Source organism: Tinamus guttatus, unplaced genomic scaffold (genome assembly GCF_059628265.1).
Source record: "Tinamus guttatus ecotype Peru unplaced genomic scaffold, ASM5962826v1 Tinamus_guttatus_pri_ptg000244l, whole genome shotgun sequence".
Lineage (NCBI taxonomy): Eukaryota > Metazoa > Chordata > Aves > Tinamiformes > Tinamidae > Tinamus > Tinamus guttatus.
Window position 1 is genome coordinate 904,780 of NW_028288778.1, and position 16,543 is coordinate 921,322.

The 16,543-nt window shown below is 56.4% G+C and overlaps 1 protein-coding gene across 2 annotated transcripts in view; it reads right to left on the reverse strand.

Annotated features, from left to right (window-relative positions):
* WWP2 (WW domain containing E3 ubiquitin protein ligase 2) overlaps positions 1–16,543 on the reverse strand; it is a 37,479-nt gene that overhangs the window by 11,262 nt on the left and 9,674 nt on the right. For both annotated transcript variants that reach the window (XM_088526209.1, XM_088526208.1), the window contains exons 6-9: positions 16,223–16,319; positions 10,940–11,079; positions 7,909–8,122; positions 945–1,034 (exon numbers count right to left, since the gene is read on the reverse strand). In XM_088526209.1, the coding sequence (XP_088382335.1) occupies positions 945–1,034; positions 7,909–8,122; positions 10,940–11,079; positions 16,223–16,319 (541 nt within the window). The remainder of the gene's footprint in view (positions 1–944; positions 1,035–7,908; positions 8,123–10,939; positions 11,080–16,222; positions 16,320–16,543) is intronic.

Consider the following 16,543-nt stretch of genomic DNA (forward strand, 5'->3'; position numbering starts at 1 on the left):
GCTGTGACTTTTCTTGTCACTCTGACACTAAGGGCAGATTTCAGGCACTCAGGTTTGGCTCCTCTCACCAGATTGAGCACTACTCTTTAAACATGAGGAGCATGAGTTTTCAGGAGCACAAAGAGAAGGTGTGTATTCAACCAGCTTCTGGAAAATGCAGGGGCCCAGAGAGGTGTGTACCGTCCTCATGGCCTGCAGATTGTTTACTTGTGCAAATGAAAGCCCGTCCCTCCTGGCCACAAGTTTGCAGAGCTCTTCTAGCACATCTCGCACAGCTAAGCCGGCGGCTTCTTCTCAAGAGCGGGCAGCGGGCTAAGAACTTGAGACCTCTCCGAGGAGGACAAGGTCCAACCCCAGGTTTGGGAAACACTGGGCATGTCTGCTTTTGCTCACTGGGAGCTCAGGCCTCTCAGGTTATTCCTCAGCTAAGGCTCTGTGTTGCCTAGAAAAGCAGACACCTATCCCCTCTCCTGGTCCTCAGGGAGACTTTGCAGGCTCTTGTCCCAAAAGCCGACTCCTCTGTTCTGTCTACAAGCCATTACTGCTACTCAGGTTGCCAGTGATTTCCACAGGCTATTAAAAAAATATATACATATATATATATGTATATATATATGTATATATATATATCTATCTGTGTGTGTGCGCGCGTGCGCACGTGTGTGTGTATATATATTTTAATAAAGGCCAAAACGCAACAAATATAAAGGTCTCTTCAGCATTTCTTAAATAAATAAATAAATAAATAAAGGCCTTCTACAGGATGAAGCACGTGTTTTCAAGGCAGTAAACATGTGATCATCTCACGTCATTTCCTTTTTGGAATGAAAAGACCTTCCTCCACCCCCTCCCGCCACCGACTTCCCCCCTTCTTTGCAGCCTCCTGGGCAGTCCCTACACGTCAGCTCCGTATCCGAGACACCACCTGCCCCCGAGCACCTTACCCTGGAGGAAGAGGCCTCTCCCACGTGGTTGTCTTGTTGTTATGGTCTACATAGTAGACTCTACCATTAGGCAGCTCTCGCTGTTCCCATCTGAAAGAGAAAACCACGAGACGGCTGACACTTGCTGACACGGAGATCAGACCCTGGCAGGGGCGGAGGGGGCTCAACCACATCATCCTCACGGGAGTTTAGACGTGGAAGTCACACACAGACGAGACCTGCAGCCCTGCGGGTGAGGGCCCTGCTCACACGCAGCACACGGGGATGCCCACTCTGCACTCACCAGCATCCCGGCCCGTGCTGGACCAGGGAAGCCGAGACCACCTCTTGGCGCCAGCGGAGCGAGGGAAGCGGTAGCCGAATGGAGGAAACTGCAGTGAGACGCAACCACCGTGAGCAAAGGGATCGGGCAGGTAACACAGGGCAGGCGGCCGCGGGACGTCCCTGCTCCAGCGGTGACAGCAACACGGAGCGCGGCAGGATCACAGGCGCTGCACAGCCCTGGCCGGACGGGCATGTCCCGCCTCTCCGCGCAGTCGCTCTTGGAGGTGCTCAGCGGGCACAACACGAGCCCCAGCACAGTAAGACGGAGCACGGTGCCTCTCCAGGGCTCTGGTGGGACCAAAGGCCACCTTCCCGCGACAGAGGACACGAGTCTCCTGGGGCCCCTTCCCTGCGCCGGGGCAGCCTGCTCGCCGGGACAGACACTTCACATCTGCTCCTGGCCGTGACCAAGCAGAGCTAACAAAACCGCTCTCCTGATGCCAGCCGGCTTGGCGTGCTTCCACCATGGCATCTCGCAGGAGTCTCTCCATAAAACGCACTGCTCTGACACCTGTGGATGTTGGGGACACCACTGAAACCCACGCACATCCAAGCCTGTCTAGAGAAAGCGCGGGGAGAGCCAAGACAGACACAGCAACTCCTGTACTCATAAAGCCCAGGATGAAGCAGAGCTGTTCAGCTGGATCCAGCGATCCCCAGACAACTTCTGCAGCCTCAGTCCCTGCGTTTGAAGGGCCCCGACACCGGCGAGGGCCCTTTCCCACACGGAGCCGCACACGGAAGAGGCCAGCGCCTTTAGGACACGCATGCACCACCTTCACCTTCGTCACGGACTCCCAAACTGCAGCCACGCGCAGCCAGAAGGGATTTCTGACCCTCTCCTCTTTCCCATTAGCACAGCCGCAGCACAGGCAATGTAGTTTCCCAGATGGGAAGCTTGCTCCAAGAAGGAGCAGGAGACCTCACAGGCATCTTCATCTACTTTACATCACGTCCAAACAGCTTCTGAATGAAAACTTTCCATGTGTTCCCATGCACTTGGACTGCAGCTGTGCAGTCCAGCCTCCCCCATGGATCAGTGAGCTGTGAATAATTAATAATCACCTTATTACCAAGAGCATCCAGAGCGTTGCATCTGGTAGGTTAGCAAACCAAGCTCTTAGCATTGCTTAGCTACAGCGTTTTACCCTTCATTTAAAATAAAGAATGACAGCAGGTCTGCACAGCATTTATTTGGCTTGCTAGATAAAGACTATTATAGAGGTGCTGCAGCAGTTTGCATTCTGAAAACAGTCAAAATTTGGAGCATAAATTCCTAATTTCCTCCAGAAAGTAGGAGGGTCAGTATGAGATTTCACATAGGGTCAGTTTTATGCCCTGCGAGTTTTTGATGTAGTTTTTGTTTGGTTTCTCTTAATACATCTTTAAAGGGGAGCCTTTGAATTTGGGCTGGGGCTGAAATTTTTCTTGGCAGCCCTCCTGCTCATTGCTGACAGATACCTCTCAAAAACATTGCGTGTCCACAAGGCACTCGGTTTAGAGGTGGCCCCTAAGGGGAGCTGGTGCGATAGGGAGGGCTGGTTTTACGCAGCTACACTGAAAACCATTCTTTACCTTAATTCATTCATGAAAGTAAGTTTATGCCCTGGCAAACAGAAAACCTCCGTGAAGCACCATGCTTTTCTGTCAGCTTTTATTCTACAACAGAGAAAGGCTCGTGCACAGCTGCTGACAGATAAAGTGTTCTCCTGCCACACTTGTACTCCCACAGGTCTCCCTTCCAATTCAATGTTCAGCCTCAATTAATCATCACAGAAAGCCCTAGGAAATTAACACAGTGCCTCTGTTGTGACACTGGGATGGCAAGAGAACAGACACAGGCCAGCAGAACGCGAGCGAAGGAGATGCTGCAAGCCCAGACCCCCCTTGTCTGCTTTGCACAACTCTTACCCTCAGACCTCTGCACGTAAGATTTAAGCTCCTGGACTGCCACGAGCACACGCTGACCATGAGCACAGGCCTGCGCCGTGCTCAGCAGGGCTTCCTGCGGAGCAGGGGGACACAGGACGGTCTCAACAGGGTTTCCCCAACCTCAACAGCCGGCAGCCGAGACCTGAGCTGCCCAGAACTCAGGTGGGCAGCCTGACACATTGCTGGTCTGGGCAGGGGGCAGTCTTACACTCTGAAATAAGAGAGTTGGCCCTCCGAAAGCAGGGTGTGAATTTGGACACTAGGCTCAGGACACAGTCAAGAGGTTTACCTAACTCTCATCAGAGCTCCTGGCTTTGCTCCTGCGGCTTGCAAACAGTTCTCTCTACGTGTTTGCAGCAAACAGGTAAAATTTACAAGTAAAAGCAACCAGTCAGCAACACCAGATCTTTCTCACCCTAAGAACCGGCCTATGGGCACCAGTGGTCATCTCTGATGGAAAGAGATTAACACCTCTAAAAAGAAAGTCAGAGCTGCATAACGGAGATTTCTTGAAGACACAAGCATGTCCATGCCACAGGATGCATGGAAAAGGAGCCCTACTTCTGGGTGCCTCTAGGAAGACGTCAGGCCCTTGGAAGTGCTACTCCCCACTTCAAGCACAGCTTTGAGCACTGGAGCTTTCCGATCCTCACCAGGGACCAGATATACACCCAGAACAAGGCTCTGGGAGAGGGATATTATTAGCAAATAAAACTGCAAGGCACAGTTCTCCTCATAAGACTGAGAACGAGTCAGTGTCTGGAGAAACACCAGGATAGACATCCATGATCAGCCTCTCAGGAAACCCCCTTAAGGATCATCTTGGGGAGGAAGTTAATGCTCCATAATTGACTCTCTTGGGTGGATCTAGAGACTGCAGGACAGGTCATTTACGGAGCCCAAGGCAACCACAGCCAGGCGTCCTACCTGGACAAGCCCTGCTCCAGAGATGGACGCAGCTCCAGGCTGGCTGAGCGCGTCCCCGTCTCGCACTCCCTACAAACGGGTGCCAAGCTCACGTGCTCCTCAGCTCAGCAGCTCCTTGGTGATCTGCAAAGTAAATGTGCTGAGGGCTGCCTCAGCCCCAGCCTGCTGTTTTGCTGCTTCAAAGAGGGAATCACAGCTGTTAAGCAGCAAGCTGCCAGGAGCTGCTATCCCTGCTGCCATCCTGGAGCCACCTGAGAGAGGGGCTCACAAAACCCAGCATTGCTTAGGCCACCCTGCCCAGCACTGACACACTGCTAATGAGTCCAGCCTGAAGCCTTTTAAGAGGCACACATTTTTGAAACACTAATATTTTGTTTAAAGACACGGAGAATGCAGGTAGGAACCTGATTTCTGGACCAGCAAGAAGACAGCCCCTCAACAGCCATGTAGAAAACGCTTTGCTCATTACCCTGCAGGAGAGGGTGCCAGCCAAACACCCGCAGCGCTCAACAGGAGCTGGGATTACAAACTGCACAGAACAGGGCTGCACTCGATAGCTGAACACAGCGGCAGGATTATGGTCTCAAAGGAAAAAACACAACCGGTTGAGTTTGAGCTACGAGGCTGCCCCACAGCCGCTGCCGAGACCGGGGACTCTGCTCCAGGCGAAGCCAGGGCACGGGCACAACCTCCCTGCTCTGCCAGCGCTGCAGGGTGTCTCGTCTGCACTCACAACGTTCTAGCAACAGTCGCCGTCGTTCGCAGGTCCCTGCGCCAGCACCCAGGGATGCGCTCGCGGAGCCGCGGCGCAGCGCGTAACTCCTGTCGCCCGCAGGAACCGCTGCAGCGGGAGCCCTGCGCGGCGCGAAGTGGCAGTGCTGAGGTAACCCGGCAGGCCAAACAAAACGTCCTCCTTATGTAAGAAACCACAGCACCAAGGCCTCTGCCAGGCAGCATAATGCGCCTCTTTGTGCGCGCGAGACGGAGCTGTGTACACACACCGCGTTAATGACCGTCTGTCCCCAGCGCAGGACCATCACTGATAGGAACCAGATGCAGGAGCCAGCGACCCGGGCTGCTCTCCCCCCTCTCCCCATCAGGGCACTCGGGAGCCCATGGGTGAGGATCAGGAGCCCACACCAAAGGCTCCGAGCGCTGCGACCAGTTGCTCTTGCCCCACACACGGTCCCTGGCTTCACAGGAAAACCGGCTCTGCACAAGCCAGGAGGATGTAACAGGAGGCTTCTGGGCACTCTTGGGCCTGGAATTATTCAGATCACCTTCCAGGATCCTCCAGCCCCTCAAACAGACTCCCAGTTGTATGTGAGATGCCTTTGTGCCCGCCACATCTGGAGCAGCTGTTTGGAGACAGCTACCCGAGCAGAATAAATAGCCTGGAATCCCCACGTGAACCCTGCGCAGGCCCCATCCGCACGCGGCCGGCAGCGCGCGCGGGACCGGCAGCCTCGGAGCATCCATCAGCACAAAGCGCCGCGAGCAGCTCAGACCCCTCCAGCCGCCGAAGGGAAGGGAGGCCCGAACGCAACCCGCGCTCCCGCGGGTCGAAGGAGGCGCTCGCAAAACAAGCCAAGGTTTCCAGCGAGAACGCGAGTCCCGGGGCTGCCTGCACAGCTCTGCGGGCGCTCGGCTTCTGCAAGCGGGAGCCGCGGCCGCGCTCGGAGTGGCCGGCATGGGGCTCCCCGCACGCCTGCGCGCGCTGCCCAGCCCACGCAGTCCGGTTGGGCCTGCACCCCTCCTGCTGCAGCGCTGCCGCCTCCTTCCCCGGCCAGCTGCATCCCCAGCTCCCGAGCTGGGCCCCAAACCACCAGCCGAAGCAACACCCCGGTGCGGGGAGGCAGCCAGGAACGAGCTTCCCCGGAGCCGCGCTCCAGGCATCCCAGCCGCTCACTTAACCCGTCTTCGGGCTGCAGCCCCTCGTGCAATCGCTGCTTACCAAGGGCAACGCAGGCTCCTGTGGCAGCACGAGCAGGCAGGGCTCGCGCTGTGGAAACCTGGCTCCGACCGCGCACATGGACCTGGCCGGACTCATTTCTCCCATTCCCCACCTGGAAAGAACTTGGGACTTGGACTCCACCTGACCGAGCAGATGAAGTGCGGTGCAGGCCAGGCCAGCACAGGGTGTAACTCACACAACACGTGCAAGAGGCCAGTTCTCTATTGCACCCCCTACAAATCCTATGGTCAGGGCAAGGGTGGAAAAAATCCAGCGTCTCCACCGTTCCCAAACACTCCAAGCTCGGCCTGGAGGATTCCTCCCCCTCCCACAGCTCTCCTCTGCCATCCTCCAAAGAGCAAACGCAACGGTCTCTTCCTCCTCCCCTTCCGACCCGAAGGATTTTCTGGTGTGTGGACACGGCGCAGGAGACGGACACAGAGGATCCGGCCACCCTTCCGCTCGGCTCCGCAGGTGAACGGAAGGCTCCACGTCTTAGGAAGCAGCGTCCCGAGCCCCCGCAGCCTCCGTAAAGGCTGTTCTCATGTAGCCACGGGTACCTTCGCGGTACCCACAGGCTCCTCACCGCCCCCGTGCCCAGGAAAGAAACAACAGCCTGTTTGCGCCCTGGGCAAGGCAGGTAGGAAAGGAGGGCTCCGTCTACCTAGTAGGTGCAGCAACAGGCACACGCTGTGGCTGGAATAAAGACCTTTTTCAGAGCACTGGACTTTTCCAGCTGCCTGGAAACAGGAAGCGCCCAGGCCCGAGAACAGTAACCCTCACACACCCCGCATAAAGGCACTCTGAGCTGTTAACCCTAATTACCTGTGACTGACACACGAGCAAGGCCCTGACCTTCCAGGCACTGGCTTAGCCAAAGGAAAATAAACAGCTCCCTTCATAGGAAACATAAGCCATTTTCACCCCCCTGCTTTGCGCGTTCAATCCAAAATTGAAGGTGCCTGAAATAAAAGGGGAGAAGGAGCTGGGGGAGCCGTCCTGCACAAAGGGAGCAGGGCCACGGGCTGCAGGCCGGCCGAGCCCCACGGATCCGCGCTGCTGCCACCGCTCCGCCCAGCCCCGGCTCCGCCACGCGCTGCTGGCGAGGGAGGACACAGAGCACGAGGGCAACCAGCCGGCCCGCAACAGCATCCTCCTCCCTGGGGCCTCCCTGCGGCCGTCTCCATCAGGGAGCACCGCTCCCAAAGCAGAGCGCGGGGCTGGACCTTCCTCCATGCAAAGGTCTTCAGGGTCTCCACACCTCTCACAAACATCATCTGAGACCAAGGCAGCACCATCACTAGCAAAGACCTTCTGTCTCCTTTGCTGGGAACTCGAGAGGCCCAGGAGAAGTCCTGCTGGCCTCCAGCTCCTGATGCATTCGATAGTGCTTGCGGTTTGCTCACGGTTTCAAGGCGGCACATGGTAAATGGGGATCCTGTCCACCTCCCCCCTCAGCCTTTATGGGATTGCTGTAGGTTCCTTTCTTAATAATCATGCTCTCCTGCTCAAAGGAAGCTCCCTGGAAATCCATATGCCCTTTCTCATGTAGTCTCCTCTCACCGACAGCCCCACAACTGCTTCTAAAACGCTTCAGAAGAGCAGGGGACTCTGCTGCTCCCCTTGCAGGCACTGACCGGCTGTTCTTCACAGAGATGGGTCGCTCCATTAGAGACCTGCTGTGGACACGGAATAGGCTCCTGGCCTAGAGGAGGAGTGCGGAGTCCTGCAGCACGGCCAGCCCCACGCGACGCAGGGCCGGCCCGCAGGCCACGGCCACGCTGGCCCCATCGGGGCAACGGAGGAGTGTAAAGCGGAGCCGCTTACCCTGGGGGCAGCGCGTCCAGGGCCAGCACCGCAGCCCGCGACTGCGGCGTGCCCGCGCCGGACGCTGCCTCTTCCGCCTCTCCGGAGGCCGAGGAGGCAGGAAGAGCCGGAGCGCCGGAGCCGTCGGCCGCGCTCGCTGCTGTCGTGGGGGAGCTCGCTCCCGTTGCCGGCCCGTCCTCTTCCCCGTCCGCAGCGCCCGCCGAGTCTCCGTTCACTGGAAAGGCAGAGCAGTTAGTGTGGGAAGGGGACAGGGCTCCCGGCGCCGCTCCCAGCCCCACAGCAAACAGAGCAGTGTCCAGCCCCGCAGCCGGCGCAAAGGCTCCCTGCACCCAGGAGGAGGTGTCGGATCCCCCGGGAACGCCGCCACCGCCTGCACCCGCTCTGCTGCGGACAGAGCAGAGGCTCCTGGCTCTTGTGCTCGGCATCTCTGCTGTCACCTGGCCACCTGCAGCCACCCGGCCACCCAGCAGGAGCTCAGGAAGCCTCCGCGCGAGCTCCCCGCCAGGCAGGGAGCGCACGGCCTGGGCAACCGCGCTGGCAAGAAATACATGTTGCTGGATTCCACTGCCCTTTCGGAAACGGGAAGGGGAAGACACGGAGCAAAGGAAAATTATGATGAAAACTGATCGGGAGGAAAATGCAGACCAAAAAATGGAAGGGAATTTGCTTGGGAAGACTTATTAGGTAGCCAAAAACCATGACTTGACAGTCAAGCACAGGATAACTTCAGCTGGAAGGCATCATGGTTTCAGTGGCAAAACAAAAGCATTTTTTTAAAAAAAAACAGCAAAATACAGCATAAAAAAGGAAGTGGGCAGAGCTCCAAGAGTTAAGAAACACAGAAAACTCTAAAGGAAGGTAAAAGCACAGAAGAAATATCTGTGCCTAAAAGCCAAAACATGCAGAAGTATTCTAGGAAATGAACCTCATAATAGAATAATCACTCCCAGATAGAGACTGAATAGGCAAGTTGCTCAGTACACTTCTGCTTTTCAGCCGAGGGAAGCAGGATAACAACCCCTGTCACCAGAGGAAATATTGGTGCCACCACTTAGGGACTAAAGGAGCATCTCAGGCAGCATCTAAAGAAGATGCAGATTCCTGAATTGGAGGCTCCCAGAAGCTTCCATCTGGGATCCTGCAGCACCTGGCTAAGCAGATCTCCAATTGGTGCTCATTTTTTAGCCTCGGAAGCCTCAGAAAGGGGAGTTTTAAAAGCCTTAAGTATATTGCACCAATCTTCAGAGAAAACTTGCCAGGTGGCCCAGGTAACGACTGTGTAATTAGCTTGTTCTCAGTCCTGGGCAATACGGGAAAAGCTGATCCAAAGTTCAATTGATAAGGAAGGAGCTCAGCAGCAGGAGTGAGTGCTAAGCAACACAGGCTTGCGGGAAACACACCAAGAAAAAAACCTCCTTTTTTTCTCAGATGAAACTACCGCTTTGAGTGATAAAGGTAACTGGGAAGTCCTTGACCTCAATCTTGCAACAGTCTGTTCAAGAACTGATCATAATAATGCAAACAAAATATGTTAAAATGGGAGAAGAGAAAGGCTTCTGGAGACACTCTCGAGAGTGTCACCCACAGCACCGGTACCAGCCCCAGCTGCTCCAAACACTCATCTCCCCAGGCTGCAGTACAGAGACGCTGCTGACGGGACTTCTGGAAGACAGAGGCTGGTGAGCAGTAAACAGCAATGACACAAACCCAGGGGGAAAGCTGGGCCTCGTCCAACAAAATGTGTTCTAACAAACCAAACCCCAAATGCCAAGCTACGCTTGCAGGAACAAAAACTCCATCCACAGCCTGAGGGACTGTCCCCTACACAGCGAGGACACTGAGGAGGGCTGGGTGGTGGCAGGGGACAAACGCTGGCATTCGCTCCAAATACTGCACTGCCCCGAGCACGCAGGCACGAGCCTCAGCTCCAGGCTGGGAGCAGGGACGGCAGCGAGATGACGCTGACAGCTCAACAGGAACATTTCACTTCGCCCTTCCACTCCCCAGCTCCCTCCCCAAATGAATTCTGGCCAAACTGGAATTACGTTGCTTCAGGTTTTTCCAGTGAAATGGAAAAAAAAAAAAAAGTCTTCACTTTCAGTTGAACAAAACATTTCCTTCTACCCAAAAGTACTCTGCAATACTCTGCTTTTCCTTCCAGGTCTCTGACAGAAGCAAAAGAAAGGACAGTGCTGTTTGCAAAAGCAGTGCAGAGGAGGAGGAAATGCCTGTGCTCGTGGTGTCACTTTTGCTGCCTACCTGCTACCCAATAACACGGTGGCTGCAGCACTCACCCAGGATGTGGGACCCCCCGCACTCACATCCACTACATGTCTCAACCATCACATCTCGCAGCTTCTTGTGTGGCTTCCTGCAGTCTCTAGTTGGAATTCCTTTGCCACCTCCATGTGAGAGCCAGGTAAGCAAGACAGATAAATTGCTTATGGGTTTATAGGTAGATCCCAGTCCTTGCTCCATCAAGAATTTATGGTTTTGTGGGCAAAACCAAGCAAAAATGAGAGAAACCTTTCCACAGACACGTTCTGGCATAAAAATCAGCACCCTGTTTAGAGGTGGGTTTGTGTCCTCTCTGGCACTGGATGCAGACAGCTGCTCCTCCCCATTTTGGCAAGTACAGACCTCAAAAAACTTTTCACTGAAAACTGATGGGCAAATTCAGCTAAACGTTCACAACTCTGGAAAAAAAAATCCATTCAGTTGTGATGACTGTTCTCCTCTCTGGCATCAGTGACATTGCTTTTCCAGTCTCCCTTTAGAAACCTGGAACCAGATGCAGCATTTATGTCATGGAGACTCCAGAGAGGAGCCACAGAAATTGTTCAAGTGGAGAACAGTCCTACCAGGCAGCGCTGTGGAGCTCAGGCTGCCCAGCTTATCGTAAGCAAAATCAATCTCTCCTTCACAGGAAGGAAAGTCCTGGGTATTAGAAGCCCCTTTATTTCAGCAGAAATTCATTTTCTCCCACTAAAGGCAGACCCAAGCTCTGTCCGTCGCACATCTCCCCGCTCACCTGCGCCGTTCGCCGTGCCGTTCGCCGTGCCGGCAGCGCTCTGGCTCTTGGCCTGCGGCCGGTGCCGGGTCCTGGCGCCGGGGCTCTGCTCCCCGCTGCCCGAGTTCTGCCTGGCCGCTCCAGCCGGCGGCCGGCGGGTCCTGCGCAGGGAAAGAGCCGGACGTGAGACACGCGCCCGGCCTCAGAGGGAGCCTATTCCTGTCTTTTTGCCTCAGTACTTTCGCCCTCTCCCAGGACAGCTCTCAGTTGTCCCCAAGAGCCACCGGACACTGGTTCTGCTCCCTAGTTATCACCCTGAGCTCCCAGTGCTGCTACTGTGGCTCTCGCAGCCCGTGCGCTGGTGCCAGCCTCCCACCCACGGGTATCAGGGTCGCGGGGCACAAGGGCCTCCCTGCTGTTTGCTGCTGCTCCCTCTGCCTGTCCCCTGTGCCTAGGAATGGCCCTGGACACTGACAGGGGACATCCTGCTCAAGTGCCATGCGGCTGCGACCCCAGCTCCTGCAACAAAGCTCCTGGAGGAGACACACCACATCCAGCCCAGAAGGAGCTTCCTGCCACGCTGTCCCCACCGCAGAGCGATGACACTCGTCACAGGTAGCAGTGGTCAGGACAGCCCATTCCCCCCGGGAACGTGTCCGCAGCAGACACAACCCAGGAAGCTCCCAGCCAAATGTAGCGGAGCCTCCACGTCCCGGCCCCTGCAAGCGCCGCAGGGCGTTCCAGGAAAGGTTGGGGTTTTGCACTTGTTAAGAAGCCTGGTAATTATTGCGAGTGGAGCAGGGCAGCGCTCAGGGCCACAGCGGGAGCCGGGCACTGCTCCCTGTCCCCATGTCACGGAGAGGGGCTGCTTGGAAGCGGAAAGGGGCCCCTCAGCAGCAGGGCACCAGGGCAGACACACAGCCGCCTGGGGACAACTTCCTAGCTGGATTTTCTGTGTGTGTTTGTTGACACCCGCTCCATAGTTTGGGCAGGGAGAGCCCCAGGGGCAAATCTCCTTCCCAGCCCTCTCGGGCCCGGAGCAGCAGCCAGAGGCATCTTCAGGGCACCACAGCTCTTGGGGCGATGGGCAGCGCTGCCAGCTGAAGCAGCGACGACAGGGAGGGCGAGGACCACGGGGATTAAAACAGCAGCGTGTTCCAGCCAAGTTCTCCCCTTAAAAGGGCAAAACCCTCCAACTGTCCCCACGTCTCGGGGCTCGGCTGAGCAGGGAGGGGAGGGCAGTTTGCCCCGTGCCCCACTGCAGCTCCCGCTGCCCTCCTTGGGGAGCAGCTCTCAAGGACAGCAGCAGAGGAGGGGCTGGGACTGGTGGGGACATGGGAAAGCAGAAGGCGACTGCCGCAAAGAGGCCGGCGGGGCGGCACGGAGCAGCACGGCGCAGCAGAGCAGCCGGTAAGCAGAGCCTCCCTCGGCCGCGGTGGAAGCTTCACCAGCAGCGATGCCCGCACGGCCCTCACTGCAAGGGGCCCGGCCAACGCCGATGGCCCCGATGTGTCAGACTGTGTCCTGCAGCCTCCCTGCGCTCCCAGCCCGGCCGTGCGGGAGCCCCCGCCGCGACGTGGGGCAGCCCCCAGGCCGGGGCAGCCGGGCCGAGGGCCGGGTGCGGAGCCAGCCCGGGCCGGCCGCGCCGGGAGCCAAGGCCAAGGCCCAGGATGGATCCTGGCCCTGCCCTTCTCAGCACCGAGGAGCTAAAAGCTGCCCAGGGAGTTTTTAGAAACCAAAACAGGATGTTTCCAGGCTGCCAGCCCGCCACATAGGGTTACTAGGCCTGAATTAGGCAGCCGGCCGCCCAGCCCAGCCCTCCTACGAGCGCTCCCATCTGGGCATTGTCTTTTAATAGACGCGTGGAAACAAACCCAGGGGGGCCACGTGACAGCGCCGGGAACAGGCTCTTAAAATAGGAGCAGGGAAAAAACAAGGCAGAGCATCGCTGGGAACTGCCCCCCGCGTGCGCCAGGGCAGCAGCGGCAGCCCCGTCGCTCCCCTCCGACGGAGGATCTGGGGTCGCTGCCCCGTCCCGCGCTCTGCCCCGTTGCTCCTCCTGGGCCAGAGGCAGAGCCTGCACCAAAAAGGAAAGCGGCGCCAGCCAGGATGACACAAACCTTCCGGCTCCTGCTCTTCCTCCGAGGCCGAGCCCCGGCCTCGCGCAGGGTAGGAGGCCTGGGCTCCTCCCTGGCTCCGACACGAGCTTCCTCCTCCCAGATATAGGGATATAGGCTATATAGGGATATAGCCGTGCTATCCCTGTCCTATCCCTGACGCCCCGGTGACAGGAGAGGGGGCGACGCCAGTGCTGCAGCCGGAGGGAGATCCCCATCACCATGAGGGCACCGGGGAGGCTCCGTGCCCGCTGCTCTCAGCCTCCACCAGGAAACACCAAGCTGAGAAATTCCTTCTCCCAGAAAAACGTGGAGACGGAGGCCAAGGGCCCCTGCTCCCAGCTTTCTTGTTTGCAAGGCAGGGAGCAGAGGCCACGCACGTTTAGGAACAGCTTGGAGCTCAGCCCTTTGCCCTCAGGCCTTGCAGGGCAGAATATCCCCAGCGTCACCTCGGCCCCGGGCCCGGCCGTTCTCCCCCGCGGTGCTCGCGCTGGCCCTGCGAGGCCGCTCGCGCCGGGCTGGCCTCGGAGCACGGCCCTTTGCAGGTCCCCAGCCCCGACGCACCGCGACGTGCGAGACGCTGGGGTTTGGGGCAGGCCAGCCCTCCAGCAGGAGCACAGCGTCTATCTGGTCCCGTGTCCCTGAGGCTATAACCGGGTTTTTTATAACCCATCCTTTGAAAACAGCTAAAAGTCACCTCAAAATGTGCTTCAGCTCCACCCAGCTTATTCCAATTACCCAAAACCTTCCAGATTCCTCCCTGCTGATCCCAGAGATGCATTTCACAACTTGTCCGTTGAGGCCCTGAACAAAGCGCCCGTTCCAACCCCAGGAGCTCTCCATGCCTCCCTTCTCCACGGGCCTGGAGCTGCGAATGGCGGATCACAGCTCACCCAGGCTGTTCCTGCTGCAGACCACACCAGAAGCCCCATGGACAGGAAAGTCCCATGGCCACGTGCAGGGCTTTGTGGAGCATCCTAGAGCAAGGGGTTCCCATGATGGGGACAGAGAAAATACCAGACTGAGTGACCCAGGGGGGCATCTCCCACCTGCCCTCAGGGATGTCCAAACCCACCACTAGTTGACCTGTGAATCTGGGACATCAGAAAGTAGAGAAAGCAAAGAGCGAGAGAAACCACGTGAGTTTGCACAAACTGGTGACAGGTGACAGTGAAGTTTCACATGCCCGTGGTCAGATCACAAACACAACACATGGTTTGACAGCCCAAGGCTCCACAGAAGGTGAGCACCAAACCAGACTACTTCATTCCCTGGTGTCAAAAGAGGCCTCTTTGGCCACAATAAAACAGATGGGGATTGTGGCAACTCCTCCTGCACCCATGGCCCCTGCTCTCCCCAGAGACCTCTGGGCTCTCTATTTTCTCCTCACACAGAAGGCTGTGGAATTTCACACCCCGTCACCAAGGTTAGCGGCAAATCCCAAGATGACTTTTTTTCAGGAGAAGAAAGAGAAGCCCTGACCAAGCAGTTTCCCTTGAGGGGAGAGAGTAGAAACTGCTAAGGAGCAAAGAATGACCCTTTTCTTTCCATCCAGCCTATGAGGGAGTTTGCCAGCATCCATCACCAAGCCCATGAAAATAAACAGCGCTCTGCATATAAACAGAGCAAATATCAAACAGTTTTCCCATGTGCACAGGACTTCGCTCTGGAGAAAGCAGCTGCCTCTGTGGTGGGTACAGACAGCAGTGCTTTGCCCCATGCAGCAGCACTACAAATTGTGGCATTATGTCCAGAAAAACCCTACGTTCAGGAGGGTCAAGCGTGAATGGACAACTAGCTAGAATGTTTCCCAGAGCAGAAAAGCCAGGGGATTTTTAATGATTGTCAACAGGCTCTTGTGGCTTGCAACGTCAACAGCTCAGCAACCTGCCAGCAGAAGAGGTTCTATCAGCTAAGGAGCTTACACGATTTCCACGTCTGGAAGGTCTTTGAGGGACATCTACAAAAGTGCTGCCCAGAACTCCTCACACTTCAGCAGGCTTATAGCTCAAGAAGAAAACAAGAGGATCAATTATTTACAGGCAGCAGAAGAGCAACTAGAAGCACCTAGGCAGCAGGCTGAGCCTCCTAAGCTAGACCTTTCGTTCAGGCTTTCTAGCACCTACTGATAGCCACCAACTCCCAGCAAGACACTGAGCACGCAGCTCACCTGTGAAAACCTCCTATGCCTGCAGAGCAGGAATGAAGAGGAGCACCCACAGCAGAAGGCCACAAACTATGTGCAGCAATCTGTTTCTTATTTCCTGCCCCACTCCTTCCTTGGGTGAGTGACAAACATGATAGGGATAGGGTCACTCTAGAGAGAGGAAAACATTTCTTCCCTTTTCCCTTCACTTTTCTCGTGTCTGTGGCTGGCAGACCAAGGAGGAGCAGAGGAACTCAAAGTACAGAGCTTGCTGCTGAGAACGCCCCGAGCGTCGCGCCTGCAGGCTGCGCAGAGCCAAGGCTGCAGCCTCCCTCTCTGCAGACACAATCCTAACCAGAACATCTGTATAGGCTGCTGGGCCACTGCCATGCTCTGGAAATATAAATAGGTGTTAAATTCAACTCCATGTTGACAGTGTGACACGTCTCAATAACCACAGCTCCAAAAGGAGCAGCTCTGAGCCACTGCAGCCAGCAAGCAGGCAAGGGAAGGCACTGTGCCAGGCGCAGGATGGCCTGCTGCCCAAGCAGCTCATTTTCTTTGAAAGTAGCTGTCACATCCCTGTAGCTCTGCTTGAGTTGCTTCTCCCGCCCTTCCCAGACTTTCCAAAGTGTTCCCACTGCGCCCATTGCCAGGATGGGCACTCTGCTTGCTGGCCAGGGCTCTGCTCAAGGCAGGAGAGGTGTGGTCCATGTAATCCTGAGGAGCCGTTCGAAGGGAGCCTACACAGGCCAGGCCCTTTCCTTTCTACCTGCCCAGCCACAGCCTTCCGCACACAGCCCTGCTCCACCGTGCCCCCAGCTGCCAGCACAGCAACCGCTGGACACTGTCCAAGCCACCGCAGACCTGAAACTCCTTGAGAAACGAAACACCCGAGCGGCTCAGGCGAGATGCACCTTGGTTGCACGGCTGCGTTGTCACCTAGAGATCTAGGGTGACATCCACTGTAAAAGGACCACCGAGACACTGCTTAGCTCTCAGTCATCACCCACAAAGCCCTGCCAGGCGAGGGACCCTTACCTTGATCTGCTTCCAAAGCAGTTCGTAGTGGGAGGCTGGTGTCTGCTCTCTGTAGCTGCAGCCATGTTGATGGGCTCCCGTCCAGTTGCTTGAGGCCCTGAATAGTTGAAGAAGAAGATGAAGAAAGAGACTAAGGTACTAACTAATTCCAACCTCCTTCCTTCTAGAAACAGAAACACAAGTGCACAAAAGCTAAACATATTACCCGTCCTTTACACTAAAATCCAGGGGAAGCATCTGCTGGCAAGTGTTTGCACAGCATCTTTCATGTGGCAAAGCCCCTGGGTGTCCCATTTTCCAAAGTCATGGGGAAGCAGCAGA